General features: G+C 39.1%; 2 protein-coding genes across 3 annotated transcripts in view; one reads left to right on the forward strand and one right to left on the reverse strand.

Moving 5' to 3' along the window:
- LOC119723937 overlaps positions 1-1,696 on the reverse strand; it is a 153,580-nt gene extending 151,884 nt beyond the window's left edge. Inside the window, 1 exon segment of the mRNA XM_038194850.1 lies at positions 1,346-1,696. The gene's annotated coding sequence lies outside the window, so the exon portion shown is untranslated.
- Positions 1,697-6,176: 4,480 nt separating this feature from the next.
- Positions 6,177-15,689, forward strand: part of LOC119723938 — a 79,815-nt gene continuing 70,302 nt past the window's right edge. For both annotated transcript variants that reach the window (XM_038194851.1, XM_038194852.1), the window contains exons 1-3: positions 6,177-6,408; positions 7,597-7,681; positions 10,702-10,782. In XM_038194851.1, the coding sequence (XP_038050779.1) occupies positions 7,605-7,681; positions 10,702-10,782 (158 nt within the window). In that variant the 5' untranslated portion in view covers positions 6,177-6,408; positions 7,597-7,604. The remainder of the gene's footprint in view (positions 6,409-7,596; positions 7,682-10,701; positions 10,783-15,689) is intronic.

Here is a 15,689-nt window from a genome sequence, read left to right on the forward strand (position 1 = left end):
TTTGTCTTTGCGCCTCTTTTTCTTTTTTTCTTTTTTCTTTTTTTTTCTTCTTTTTTTTTTTTTTTTTTTTTTGCTTTTCCAGGGGGGGGGGGGGGGGGGGCAAGTGCCCCCCTTGCCCCCCCTCGCGACGCCCATGTTGATGTAGGCCTATAGGTGTTTGCACTTTTTGAAGTAATACCAACCGTACGCGCATTTTCTTTCCTTCTATGCTAACCGAGGATACCAGGGGGTCAAAAAGTCGAAACCCTTGAGAAAAAGTTCAATAACTGGTCTGTTCTATGCACACTACTTGCGCTGATAGTCCCTTTCAACACCCAATAACTATATACATGCAGCACAGTTAATTGCATGTATATAGCCTGTCGCCTGGCTAGCGTCGGCTGATTTATTTCCATTTCATTATTACAGTTCAACATCACCTATTTGCATTCAGACTGCTGTATAATAACAAAACATTTGATAAAAGCTCTTTTTCGTCGATTGAGCTCTTAATTCGTGTATAGCTCACTTCATTTACGCTGCTGTAACTTAAATTTTAGTTAATACTGTAAAAGTTAGCCCCATAAATGTGGCAAATTTACTGGACTACCTCCGTAAATAAAGGCCACACTTCCACCATGTACAAAAACATGTCAAACTTTGTCAAATTTTGATTTTCACATTTAGGCTTAGTTTGTAGTTTATTTTTGCTTTAGAACTGAAGCATACTCACCCTCTGTATAGGCTAATCAGAAAGTGCTGCCTTTTACAGATGTCTAATTTTCGTGAAATTTCATGTTGAAATTTTGATACGCAAAAACGTGTGCAATACTGCAAACGAAATCTACTCTACATGTATAACTTGTCTTTAGCCCAGGGTGAAAAAAAACAGAGGTAAAACTCTGGAAAACGTTGTGGCATATCCCTTATACATTTTGTAATGCTTGATTGCATAACTTACTGGTATACATACATACTCTGAGTGTCTCCTCTTATTTTTAATGAAATATTCCATGTATTAATGGTCGTTATGAAAATTACCGACCTAGCGACGTGGTGGACGCAGGATAGAATGGCCACATCATCCTGATCACTCAAACATCAAGCTTGTGGGTAACATACAGACACATTTTTCCTGCTATATACTTCGTACCGTAGGATTTGACAAAGTTCGACATGTTTTTGTACATGGTGGAAGTGTGGCCTTTATTTACGGAGGTAGTCCAGTAAATTGGCCACATTTATGGGGCTAAAGTCCATACTTCTACCATGGAGGAATAAGAACACTTTTGCTCTAAATTGGAAGTCATGTCCCGTTGGTTCAATTCTCGCAAGAAGAAATCACATTGGCTGAAAGGCCACTTACCCAATCTCAGAGCAGTCGTTTGGTGAAGCGAAATTCGTCTTCAGTTCAGTTCGTGGAATGGACGGGACAACATAATACACATAAACCGGACATTACAGCGCCGGTTGCTCACTGTAAGTTTTGCCTTAGATCTCTGGTTTGGCACGTAGGCCTATACTAAGGTTGTGTGTAGTACGGTATTTGTGCAAACAAATTTCACAGAAGGTGATGACTGGTTGGTCGACCAACTATCCACGTGCACTCGGAAGTTATCAAGGCCACGACGGGCCAGGTCAAGCGTGGATTTCTGTGTCAGTCTGTTTGCCCCTGCACAACAACACATAGGTCCATTATCATCAATGAGCTGAAGGTACGGGGAAATCCGGGTGTCCTTTCTCGATGGTGCAATAAAGAGAAAGAACAAAGTGCTAATCTTGAGGCCATTTGCTCGGCCTGGAACACATGGTTCTGGCCATAACGTGCCCTACGCTAGTGTGTGCAAGGTGTTCAAAGGTGCATAGGACGCTTAATTTACATCAAAAGTACAGTGTCATAAGGAAACAATATACCTCGTTTGACAAGCGGATCGACCAAACAGTTTAGTACTAGGGGACAATCGAAACTGTGTTCGCAGGAACGTAGTGCCCATATCTCTTTCGAAGCAATTCTACTCCGTCGAGTCCATGAAATGCTGCTGTATGGGGACTGGGGATCGCAATACCTCCGATTCGCAACTAGTATATATGTTACCTTCCCAGCATTGAATAATGCCGGTACCCATTTAACTCCTGGGTTGAGAGGAGTAATTATTGAGGTTCAGTGCCAATTACTCAAGGGCACAACACGCAAGGCCATATGGCGGGGCTCGAACCCACAATCTCACGATCATTAGTAATCCTGTGCTCCACCGCTAGATCCCACAGTGCCCGCTACAGTTTATAGTAACAAAAAAAAACTAACAAAATGGATCTTCCAGTTTCAAATTGATATGGATTTTATTCTGTAAGATTTTTTGAGCTGAAGATTGTTGGCGACGACTCTCACCTTTTTGCCCTAATTTTCAAGTAACAAATAAATCATATGTTGTAAGCTTCGAGCATATAGCAAGGAGCAACAAAAACAAACGAGAAATTTGAAACTTTTATTAAGAATTTGTTTTTAAATAATGAATCATGAACCATAGTGGGCAAAGAAAACTGCCTTTACCAATAAATTGTGTTGCCTACTCAGTTTTGAATTCCGCACGGATCCGTTATATATTATACCTGTTCTAAGGCGGCAGGACTCATTCACTTAAACAATACCAATGAAATCTTGCCAGTTGCCGTATAGCTCCATGCCGTAACCAACTTGGAACAAGGGGAAGGGACGTGTCCCCACCCCCATTCGATACCTGTTACCCTGAGTCCCCACTCCCGTGTGCCCCCACTCAGAATTTATTAGGGAAAGGCAAAAATGACATGTTTATTGATAAAATAGAAAAAAAACCTGAGTGCCCATGCAATAAAGTTGGTCCCAATTGTTATGCCAGTGGGCGAACAAATCTCAAAAGATATACAGGGTGAGTAAAAAAAAAACCCGAAACCCAAATGTCGGGACCATTGTTTTAGTGAAGTTCTGCATGTAGCACTTTCAGAATCTAGGATATGAAAGCCCAATTCATAAGCCTTCTTTTGGTACAAGAATCATTTAAATCACTCATTTACTTTTCAAGTTCAGGTGTGTGTTCTTTCAGCAATACGAAAACAATTCACACACATCCTTATGTGATTTGTTTTCGTTTTGCTGAAAGAACACTGAACACTTGTGATCCGTGGACAGAACCATAAAACGGTGGTTGTGTTTAAAACTCCGTAACTTGAAAAGTACATGAGTGATTTGAATGATTCTTGAACTAAAAGAGAGCTTATGAATTGGGCTTTCATACATCCTAGATTTTGAAAGTGCTACATGTAGAACTTCACTAAAACAATAGTCCCGACATTTTTTTTTACTCACCCTGTAGAGTCAGCTACCCAGATTTTCTAGGGTTGTTTTAACTTGTTTACCTGTTTCACACTTTGATCCCACCTTGCGTCCTTGGTGTCCTTCCATAACTGCAAGTTTTGTTCCCCGACCTTGAGATGCGCACTGCACAATGTGAAGGAGGATTTTGAGGGTAACCTCCTTTTCTGGGTCGGTTGCTTCTATACCATCAATGGACCGCTTAACTTTCAACAGTAGCTAGGCTATGCCTTTATTCAAGGGCGTCGATCGCTTCTCAAAAGTGTGTCCGTGTTTATGGTGTAAATCGAGTCTGACACAGTAACCTCCATTAGAAAACGTGTACAAAACCAATGAGAGCTGATGCTAAAAAGTTAAGAGTATACTGAGACGAAAATGAAGAGGGACTATAATATAGAAAATCCTCGATTTACGCCATAAACATGTGTGTGTGTGGGGGGAGGGGGGGGGGCGGGTGGGGGGGGTGTGACATACCTTGAATCAGCTAATGCGAGCGCGAAGCCATAACGGTGTGGGGTTCGGGGCACGAATAAGGGCTCCGAAAAATGTTCGGATACTAAATGTTCTATCATGATACGATCTCAGGTGCCTTCTGCACTGTTTTCTAACCATTCTTTGTCTTTTGGTGACTGAAAGATCATCATTTAAACCTCATTTTCGCGTTTGGAGTCATTATAAATCAGCTATTCTGAGCTATAGAATCAGATACATGAAAAGGCAACAATTTCTATTCGGGGACAAAAATGTGGGAGGGGACTAATTAACTTTAAAAAGTGGGGGGGGGGACATGGACCGACAACCAACCCCTTTATATCTGACGTTTTTCGTCACTGTTCAGCAGCGGATCGGGGGGGGGGGGGGGTTGCAAGCACGCCTTTGGGCCGCTGAATTTGTTTTAATAGTAAAATGGGGCAAAACAAAATGAAATTCGACTTGAATTAGTTCCTACAGTTATACTCAAATTGCCTTATAATGGGGGGGGGGGGGAGCTAGGCCCTGGACCCTATATAGCACGCATTCACTCAAATATCACCAACCCCTCGATCTGCATGCTTTTTAAAGCTTCAACGGCCTCTGCTGTTCTACCACCGCTTCCTTTAAATGTTAAACATTCTGCTTTTCATGCGTTTTGTTCGTTTAAAAGACTTTTATATATTTCCAATAATAATAATAATAATAATAATAATAATTTATTAATTTATAGTCACAAATTCCATTTAAAATATGTTCAAATGCGCATTATTACAGTCATAAAAAAAATAAATAAACAGACTTATACGCAAAATTGATATAAACAAACAAAGCAAAATACAACAATACAATGAATACTAATACAGGGTACAAAAAATCAATAAAAAGCTCTCATAAAAAGATTGAGTTTTCAAGTAATTGTTTAAAAACATTCAGGCTACTTGCTTCTCGGATATTTAATGGTAGTGCATTCCATAATTTACTGAGGTGCAGCACACTCAAATGCACGATCACCAAGGGTGACCTTGGTTCGACTTGCTGAGTAGCTGAGGAGTGTTTTGTCATTGGAAGATCTGAGATTGTAATTGGAAGACCACTCAGAACCCAAAAGTATAGATTGTTCAAACCTAACCTGTTGAAGTTTCAGTTCAGTGGGAAAAAAATCAAGTATCAAACGACCCTTTGATCGATAAATCTTAAAATGTATTCTTTCATATTCCGTTCACCCCGAATTAATACGATGCTCCGTTCAAAAGATACAGCGTTTGTTAAGGTGCCTCAATTTTGAGAGGTTTGACCGTGTAGAAAATCGGAGGAGCAGATGCGCGCTAGTTTTCATAATGCGTTCGCCAGGACTATATGCACTTCAACGACTCTCTAACGTTTGCTAGAACTACACTACCCCTATAGGGTCGACGTCGACGTCGTGAGACCCTCAATGACCCTAATATTTCGAGGGTCATGATCCTCCCGTGAAAATGGAGGTCAAATGCTCCCGCTATATATACTACTTTCGTCCATATTATATAGCATTCAAGTCTGCATTCCAAAGTCGACTGGTCGTTTTGAGATCATAATGCAGCAACTAGCCAGGCGGAATAATTTGACGGGTGTTTCGTGCCATGCATCAGCAACGGTCTGCAATCCGAGTACGTTTTTCTTTTATTATATACACTGCAGGGTTCGAAATTAGCGGTAGCCCGCTAGCCCAATGCTAGTCAAGCGACGGGCTAGTCAAACTATTCCTTAAACTAGCCCGGCTGGCGAGTGAAACATTATTGGGATACGGCAAAGATGAACGTACATGAAGAAATATATCATTACACACTCAGTAGGAAAACCCCATCAATTTGTGTTTAACTTTATCAACTGTTTTTAAAGGGTTAAATTATTAGATCTGTTAATCCAAAAACACTGTCAAAATTGCTTCCGAATTGAGCCTGAAAATACGCCATTTTGTATTTGAGATAAGAAAAAAAATGCGGGCTAGTGAAAATGCCCGCGGGCTAGTTAAGAGTTCGTTTCAGTAGCCCGGCTGGCTAGTAAACAAAAAAGTTAAGGTCGAACCCTGTAGTGGGTTACTTTGGTATGGAAATGCAAAATAATAATGCCTTTGATGAGGAAAATAAAAGACCTTCACTGCCCATTGATGCATGTCATGTGGCCCATAACCCAATGCAGTCCTACACCAGTGAACTGGAATCGGCGTACGGGTCTCATTTCAGGATATATACCGAATTCAATCCCCTCAGTTCAGCCAACAAAAGACCATTGTAGGCAAACTAACAAAACCAAGGTTATTAGTGTTCGACGGGCCGAATTCCTTGACGACGACCCCCATAATATCACGTACGTTTATTCACTCCCATAGAACGTGCGGTATTTTAAAGTTAGCTATAGGTACCGCGGAAACTTGACTGCGCCCTCGGAAACCGGCCCTGGTGAGGCACTTCCTCTTGTTATATTGAACTTATTTTTTACTGGGCTTTCTCATTTTGTCCTAATGTTTTATGCTATGAAAGAGCGACCAACAGAGTGATTAAAGGCCTAGCCGGACCAGTCATGTTCGTCTGAATCTGTCAGTGGCTGTGATAAAATCACTGCAACAGGTAAGTTGACTTAAATATGTTGGTCTGTTGGGCTGTTTGTCTATTTGGTCTGGCATCCTTTCTTTCTTTTGACTTGCTCTTTAAGCCAAATCCCTCGGGTTTATTGCTTTCAAAACCCGAGTGACGGATGAATAATGTTTTGCTAATTACCCGCTGTTCGAAATTGCTCAAACATTTTCAACCATGCAGTCATATGCATTGAACAATAGGTTTTTAGTATTTCACCAACCAATTTTGATACCCCAATTCAAATTTTAAATGAGCTTATCTTCATTTGGGTAAAAAGGTAATATAAGGCAACCGATAGGTTTGAAGCCACGGATCACGCTCAACTGCACGGTGCAAGTATATATTAACATTATAGCAGTGTTGTAGTACTCGTACTCGTACTCAAGTACTTTTTTTCTGTACTGTGTACTCGTACTCGTCACCCGTACTCGTACTCACGGGAATTTTTTTTACATGTACTCATACCCGTAATAACAAGAAAACAAATTACTGAACCCGGTACTTGCACTCATAATACTCGTAGCAAAGTACTCGTACTCATACTCGTGGTATACTCATACTCATGGAAAAGTACTTGTATCATACTCTCAAAAATACAGTGCAATAAAAATTAAGTAGAAAGAAAGTAGACTTGAATGAACTTGTCCAGAACACAGTTGATTATCTCATCTTTGCACAGCTACACTGTAAAAATGGTGTTAAACACATTTCTAAACACTAATTCTGTACCCACTTTTTCCACACGTTTAGCACCATGACATGTTTAGATGTCCTTTTTCTGTGACACGCATTATCCGTTTGACATGTACAATGAATGATATGTTTAGCATTTAAACACCCTCCTAAGCGCATTTAGATATACAATCCTAAGCACATGTCCAGAACGTAAACACGTTTAGTTTCACAACATTAAAAAGTGGTAAACGTTTAGAATTGAAACACATTCCTAAACGTATTAGACTATAAACACGTTTCTGATGTGTTTAAATGCAAACGCTATTTTAACACTGCATTATAGCGATGCTGAAAACATGTAACAAACGGGGATCGCTCGGAGAGGATACGTCATTTCATTACATACCATCGAATTAATTTCCTTTGTCGTTTATTTGATGATAAACAAACCGATATGGTTCAACTACAAGCTTCAGCTTAATTTTAATCTTTTTTTTTAACCAGGTGCGGTCATGGCCCCTAGAGTACACACCTTGCTTGCTATTGAAACTGCGCTGATCCTCCTTACAGCGAGGTTGCCTTGTTTACAGTGAGTTCACAGTTGTTATTCTCAAATAACTCGGCTACTGAGGAACAAAACCACATTGAGATCAATACTACCCTACCGGCTTTTTTTATGAGGGATGCTTGGACAGTGATTTCAGTGTACATGTACTTTTATCACCAGAAACCTCTCAATTTTATGAGCCATTTGCGATATGAATAGACGTTTTAGAATATACTTGTTGAAAAAATACAGGGTAAGTAAAAAAAAAAAAAGCGAAACCCAAATATTGGGACTTTTGTGTTAGTAAAGTTCTGCATGTATTTTGAATGAATTGAAGGTTGTTTTTTTTATTGTTCGTACCATTCTCGCAGTCCGAAGACTGAATTGCGATGGTTTACAATTTACAATTAACAGAAATCATTGGAAAAAAAAACATTTATACATATGTTCGACATTAAAGTATTCTAAAAAGACCATTATTTTTTTATGCATAATGTTAAAACATAGAAATATTCTAAAAAGACTCTTATACAAACATTTGGATAAAAAAAGTTAAGATGCTACCCAGACTAGATAAAAAAAAGAACCGTGTTTTGTACATCTACACGTCTTTCAATCACATAGTGATAAAAAGAATGCATTGTGTTTTACATCCAGACATAACCATTTTATTACATGTAGCACTTTCAAAATTGTTATATGTAGCACTTTCAAAATCTAGAATATGAAAGCCCAATTCATAAGCTTTCTTTTAGTAGAACAATCATTCGAATCACCCATGTACTTTTCAAGTTACGGAATTTTAAACACAACCACCGTTTTAAAGTTCTGTCCTCGGATCACAAATAAAAGGTGTGCGTTCTTTTAGCAAAACGAAAACAATTCACACAAATCCTTTGCTGAAAGAACACTTACCTTCGTGCGATCCGTGGACAGAACTTGAAAACGGTGGTTGCGTTCAAAATTCCTTAACTTGAAAAGCACGCGAGTGATTTGAATGATTGTTGTAGACTACTGAAAGAAAGCTTATGAATTGGGCTTTCATATCATAGATTTTGAAAGTGATACATGCAGAAAGTCACTAAAACATTTGGGTTTCGCTTTTTTTGAGTCACCCTGTACAGCAAATCTGTTTCTTTGGTGGCGACTTTTTTTCTGGCTTCGATCGACCCCATCTTAAAGTCTTGTCGAAACGACTAATCACTGAATCATGGTATTGCAAGGACAAAATAACATTTGGAACGTGAAAATCGTCAGGAAGTATATCCAGCCGGTATTGCTTGTTAGATTTGTCCGGCAGGCAATGGACTTCCTTGCCTGAGAATGTCTCGTATCGTAAAAATAACAAAGACTAGGCCACTTTGCTCCTTTATAAAAAGTCCATGTGGGTATGAATTTCGGTGTAATATAATACGTCCTACGTTTGATCCTAAATAACTCTGTTGTTTACCAATGGAATTGAACCAACATTTCACATCATGTAAACATGTAAACAAGGCATGACACATTTTATTGAGTGAGTTTCATCAGCTTTGTGCAAGAGGGTGAGATTTGAACGCCATACGAAAACAAAATATCACTTTCAGAATCTGCCACTTTCGACTTGGCGAGTCCTCCAATGTAATTGGATTCTTTACAGCATATACAAAGGCTTTGTAAGAATCCTCTGACATCTCAACCTCACAGTACTTGGTCTGTGGTACATCAGTTGCAAAATCTATGTCCAGTCCACTGAATTCCAGCTCAGTTCCCTGTAGTGCTTCTCCCAATGTCTCATGATAATGACTGATGTCTTTCTTGGGTCCTCGGCAGAAAGGTAGGGAAAAGAAACCATAGGTTTCTTGTCGGTTGTGGTATGGTCCCACGGTGTTCATCCATAATACAACTTCCTCTTTTGTTGTGTATGTATGGGTGTGTTCATCTGCTTTAACAGTCAGAAACACGGCAGAAAGGACACAAGATAATCTTAAAATTCCCCTCCACATCTTGGATGTATTGTCAATCTACAAAACCTCAAAACATAGGCGATGATGAGTGATTCTAAAATGCTAAATCAGTAGTTTAAAAAAGCAAGTACGCAGTTCGTACAAGCCAGGGTACAGCAACAGAAAAATGGCTGCGCCACGTCATGAATGATTACATACTTTATTTGACGCGATATTGGTGAGCTGGCGGAAGGCGCGTGCTGCGGCCGAGAGCTTCTGAAGGAATGCAGGATCACCCCCGATGTCATTGCAAACCTTCTCGATCGTGTGTTGCAGCAAACGATCGATGGGGTGTGCAATGACATCAAGGGTGATCCTGCATTCATTCCTTCAGAGTTCACAAGCTTTGGCCGTAGTACGTGCCTATACCGCCACCGTCTCCAGCGTGTATCCTCGTTAGAGGACGCCAAGTCGAAATTGTCAGATTCAGGGAGTGAGGATTGTTGTCGTATGGCATTTTACTCTAAAACTAGAGTGTTTTTGACATGTAGTATCGAAGATATACTATAAAACGTCATGAGTCCCTGGTTAAAGACTGACCCGCAAAACGGGCTCTGTTTGGCCAAATACTTTATGGGTTCAAAATTGATACTTTTCCGGGTCAAATGGGGGATTACCAAAATCCAAAATTTGAGCTTACATTAAAATGGCACATAAGTTAAAAGCTTTTGTACCTTGTTTCTCCACTTTTCAGTGCTATTGAATACAATTTAGTCGGGGATAATCGAAAAATACCTCGCAATCCGCGTTTTTTTCTCATCACGAAAAATTGGTGGTGGTGGTGGGGGGGGGGATGATTCAATAGCCCACCCCCCTGGTCCAAAAGGGGTTACATACCCCTATCCCCCTCCCCCTGGATGTACGCCCCTGATTAAAGCTGAATCCAATTTTGGTGGTAATTGGAGGATTTTGTAGGATTGAGGATGGTTCCAGATTTTGTCCAAATATAAAAAAAGCTGTGTAGGTTTGGTGCATTAATGAGGTCTACAGAATCCAATTCTCATTTATTTTCGAGTTTTTAATATTTTTATGTATTTCAACACGGTAGTTTACTAATATTTGTTTCTCCACATCCAGGGCCCTCGCCTGCAAACACACGTGTACTCAGACGTACTACACAACTTGTGTAGACTTTGATTTCAAATGCACCAGACACCGGTAGGTTTAGGCCTAAAATTATTTAGAAACAAAAAGGCGTACTTTATCATATGTTCCTTTTGTTTTATTTTTGCGTTTCCTTTTATTGCCTAGTCAAATTTTAACAATAGAGGGCGCACTCATTTCCAGCGCGGTGCGCGCGCAGTTAGTTTCGAACACGTGTACACTTGTCAAATGTCATGCTACATGTGCTATGCTTGTAATTGTTGTCTGACACATGTCGATATGTTTTCGACGAAGGACGTCGCACGGCCATGACGGCAGAGGTAGGTGTTCCAATTGACATGATTGAAGAATTCCTAGTCCCCGAATTTCATATTATGTGTACATTTGCTGTGCAATTTATAGTTCCGTGGTTATGCAATGGACCGACCGACGGGCCGGTGTCGTGCCAAAAACCGTCCGGTGCCAAATAGTGTCCGCTGAGCATGCGCAATAGGCGCCAGACACTATTTGGCATGTAATACATGCCAAATAGTGTCCGGTGCCAAATAGTGTCCGGGCGCCGTCGATCGAGCGAGAACAAGGGCGCACGTACGTACGTTCTGCCGGACAGTATTTTGCAGAAAAAATCGGACAGTATTTTGCAAGGGGGAATCGGACAATATTTGGCAGGGCGGGGAATCGGACAGTATTTGTTGGCAGGAAAAATCGGACAATATTCAGTAGCAGGGGAATCAGACAATATTTGGCAGGGGGAATCGGACAGTATTTAGCAGGAATAATCTGACATTTTTTTTTTTGCAGGGAAATCGGACACTATTTGGCAGGGGGAATCGGACACTGTTTAGCAGGAAAAATCGGACACTATTCGGCTGGAAAAATTGGACAGTATTTGGCAGGGCGGAATCGGACAATATTTGGCAGGAGGAATGGGACAGTTTGGCAGGAAAAATCGGACAATATTTGGCAGGAAAAATCGGACAGTATTAGGTGGGAAAAACCGTAAAATACAACGTTGGTTATAATGCTACACACAGCACAGTACGTACTACACACACTTCACACGGCGTTAGGCCTACGTACGTACTGCATGCCAAACAGGTGAACTGACGCGAAAAAACACAAACATTTTGCACAAATATAATATTAGGGAAACCAAGTCAGATAGTTATCACAGATAACAAGGAAAACGTTAAAACAGATTGTAAAAAGCAAATTCAGGTGAAAAGAGATCTTTTCTATACGAGTATTGACAGCTCGACAAGGCACGCAATAGGATGCACGCTAAGCGCGGACACTATTTGGCAAGCGTCCGTAAACAATGTGACGTCATAGACGCATGACCAATCAGATCGCATTATGCTAATTAGCGGACACTATTTGGCACCGGACGGTTTTTGGCACGACACCGGGCTTCGGTTCTATTCCGAGTAATCGGACATGTCGGAGTATAAGTGGACTTGGTTGGAGTTGGTTGGAGAAATGTTGCCAGTTGGGCGATGGTTAGTCCGAGTAACTTGGACCCAACTTATCGCCTTTTTTAACATTCGGACATGGTCTGGCGACTGGCGATAGTAAGGTCCAAGCTAATAGTGCGAGCTGGACAACACAATCCGGTCACTGTCCCAAAAACCAACATTTTCCAACAAAAAAACATCAGATTTCACCTTCAAAACGGCCTCCAAATTACTAGATATATGCCACCTGAGGTACAAGTATACATCGATAATTAAGATAGTTGTACTGAAGTTTACTTACGATCCGGATGAAAAGTGAACTTTCCCGTTCAATTCCGAGAGCTCCCTTCGCGATCTTGAACAACACGTTAAATTTCCGACTCGTGTTAATGTTTGAACGACGCGATTTGTTCTTCATGCCCAGCGTACATTCGATGGTCCCTGTATCCCAAGTGCGATTCCGTTACCGAGCGCACGCGATGCATCGATTATGATAATGAGTAGACTGGATCACGTTGGTAAACACATGTGCATTTCGAACGAAAAAAAGGAGACGGGAACAAGCGCAGCTTTTATGCCGGATACCAGTTCAAGCTGGTTCCCGATTCCCTTTTACCGTTAGAAATGCAGTTGTATTTATGTTATGCCCCAACTATCGCATCGGTCCCAACTATAGTTGGGACTGGAGTTGCGCCGGACACTCGATGCAGGGTGTTAATGTTCCGCAGCACTTGCACCATTCGTCGTGCATGCATGCCGCAGGGCTGGCTGGCCGGCCACGTGGTACTGCCTAGTTGGATGAGTTGTCCAGCTGGGTTTTATAGTCCAGCAACATTTTTTATGCAAAATTCAAAGATTGGCGTGGCCCAGCTATACTAGATGGGCCCCACCCATAGCTAATTTCCGAGTGGTACCAAGTAAAGTCAGACGTGTGAGGGAATGTTTTATACACTGCCAAAAATATATTTCTTATTTTGAGAAAAAAAAACTTAAAACAAGTTATTTTTTCTAGGGAGTGACACAAGAAAATATTTCTAAAAGGCCAATTCTTGTTTTAAGAAACTTGTTATTAGATTTTTTTTCTAGTGTTCTTGATTTAGGATAAATAATTTTCTTAAGTTTTGTCAAAATAAGAAAAAAAATTCTAAACTTTTCTCAGTTATGTTTCTTATTTTAAGAAAAACTGCAAGAAAAATTTTCTTGTTACAATTTTCTAGGGAGTGACACAAGAAAACCTCTTTCCTTTTCTTGAATCAAGAATATAACCCCTTCATATTGCAAAAAAAATCTAGTTTTTTTTCTTGTTTCTTACTCAACTTTTGTCAAATTAAAAATATTTTTTTCTAAACTTTTCTCAGTTATGTTTCTTATTTTAAGAAAAACTGCAAGAAAATTTTTCTTGTTACAATTTTCTAGGGAGTGACACAAGAAAACCTCTTTCCTTTTCTTGAATCAAGAATATAACCCCTTCATATTGCAAAAAAAATCTAGTTTTTTTTCTTGTTTCTTTCTCAACTTTTGTCAAATTAAGAATATTTTTTTCTAAAGTTTTCTCAGTATGTTTCTTATTTTAAGAAAAACTGCAAGAAAATTTATATTGCTCAATCCACCTGAAATCAACTTTTCTCAGTTATGTTTCTTATTTTAAGAAAACCTGCAAGGACAATTTTCTTGTTACCATTTTCTAGGATTAGGAATGACACAAGAAAACCTTTTTCCTTTTCTTGAATCAAGACAATTAACTCCTTTTTTTGTTTCTGCTGAGGTTTTCTTGGATTCCAAAAGAAAAAACATCATAAATCTTAGTACAAATTAATGAGAATTGTTTTCCTACTACAAGAAAACAACTTCAAGGCAAAGGTATGCATTCATCATAGCAGCAATGGATGCCATGAAGACATTGTGTTAATATTTAACAAATAAAAGTCCTTTGTTTCAGGCTTACCTTTTTTAATCACCCTGTATAGTTTGCTCATTTCAATAATAGTATTTTCACCTTACATTACAACTTTATTTAAAAATTTTGTCACTGTCATAACTAGGCCAATATACATTTTTATTGGTGAACTTCAAACCTAGTTTTGAGCATTATTCTCCAAACTTAGATTTGCTTCTCGGGCAGAGCCTAATCGCCAAACTCAGATTCATTTCTAACATGGAGGAATAAGAACATCTAAAAATCAATTGTCATATCAGTGACTGCCACTTTATATGTTACTTTCTATAAAAGAAAAGGAATTGCTATCTCACTCATGCTTAGTGGGTTATGTGTGCAATGTTCAACATGTATTACAGTATGCATACATTTGCAACTACCGATCCGAAACTTACACAACTTTCAATCTTTTCAATCCTTAAACATCTTCAACAATAAAGTTCATACAAATAGCCATCCTTAATCTATGATAATTAAGTTAAAACATGACAATAAAACTAACATTTGTACATACCTCTGGCAGAATAAAAATGATGGAAATGATAAGTGAATGTTCAGGCCTGACAGCTGAAACAATACACTTTTAAATTTCAGTTGGCCACTCCCCAAACAGCGCCCTCTGTTGTTCTGGCCAAAGTCATACAATTTTAATTTCATTCAAGAAAAGTTTTCTTAAAATGAGAAAGTATTTTTTTGTACAGAGCATCAACAAAGAACACTTGGCAAGAATAATTTTCTTGAAGTGTAGCATTTTTTGAAGACAAGAATTGTTTTTATTAACAGGAAATATTTTCTTAAAATAAGAAAATAGATGGCAAATATGAGAAAAACACAGTTCGTAGTTCTTAAACAAATTTCTTATGTAAGAAATTTTCTCAAAATTAGAAAATTTTCTTGTAATGAGAATAATTTTGAGAAAAAAATCTTAAAAAAAGATATAATTTCTTCAAGTATATTTTATTAAATATTTTAAGAAGTATTTTCTTGCCCATTTTTTTTTTCTTACAAATATATCTTAAATCTAGAATATTTTTCTAATTTCAAGAAAAGTTTTCTTAAGTAAGAAAATATTTTTGGCAGTGTAGTCGTACATCAATGTAAACTGTAGTTGGGACCGCAAAATAAAAATATTGTAGTGGCCCAACTATAGATAGGCCCCGCCCATTATTCGTCCCAAGTTAAGTCCGATGTGTATCGGGGTTGTAGGGAATGTTTTATAGTCGTACAGCAGCGTAAACTATAATTGGGACTGCAAAATAAAAAGATTGCCATGGCCCAACTGTACAATGTAGATGGGCCCCACCAATAGCAAATTTCAGTAGTTCAAAGTAAAGTCAGACGTGTATCAGAGCTGTAGGGAATGTTTTATAGTTGTATATAGTTGGGACCGAAAAATAAAAAGATTGGAGTGGCCCAACTATAGATTGGCCCCATCAATAGCTAATTTCAATTGTCCCAAGTAAAGTCAGACGTGTATCACAGCTGTAGGGAATGTTTAATAGTTGTACATCAATGTAAACTACAGTTGGGACACCGCAAAATAAAAAGATAGGAGTGGCCAAACTATAGAT

This window comes from Patiria miniata, unplaced genomic scaffold (assembly GCF_015706575.1).
Source record: "Patiria miniata isolate m_02_andy unplaced genomic scaffold, ASM1570657v1 HiC_scaffold_17, whole genome shotgun sequence".
Taxonomy (NCBI): domain Eukaryota; kingdom Metazoa; phylum Echinodermata; class Asteroidea; order Valvatida; family Asterinidae; genus Patiria; species Patiria miniata.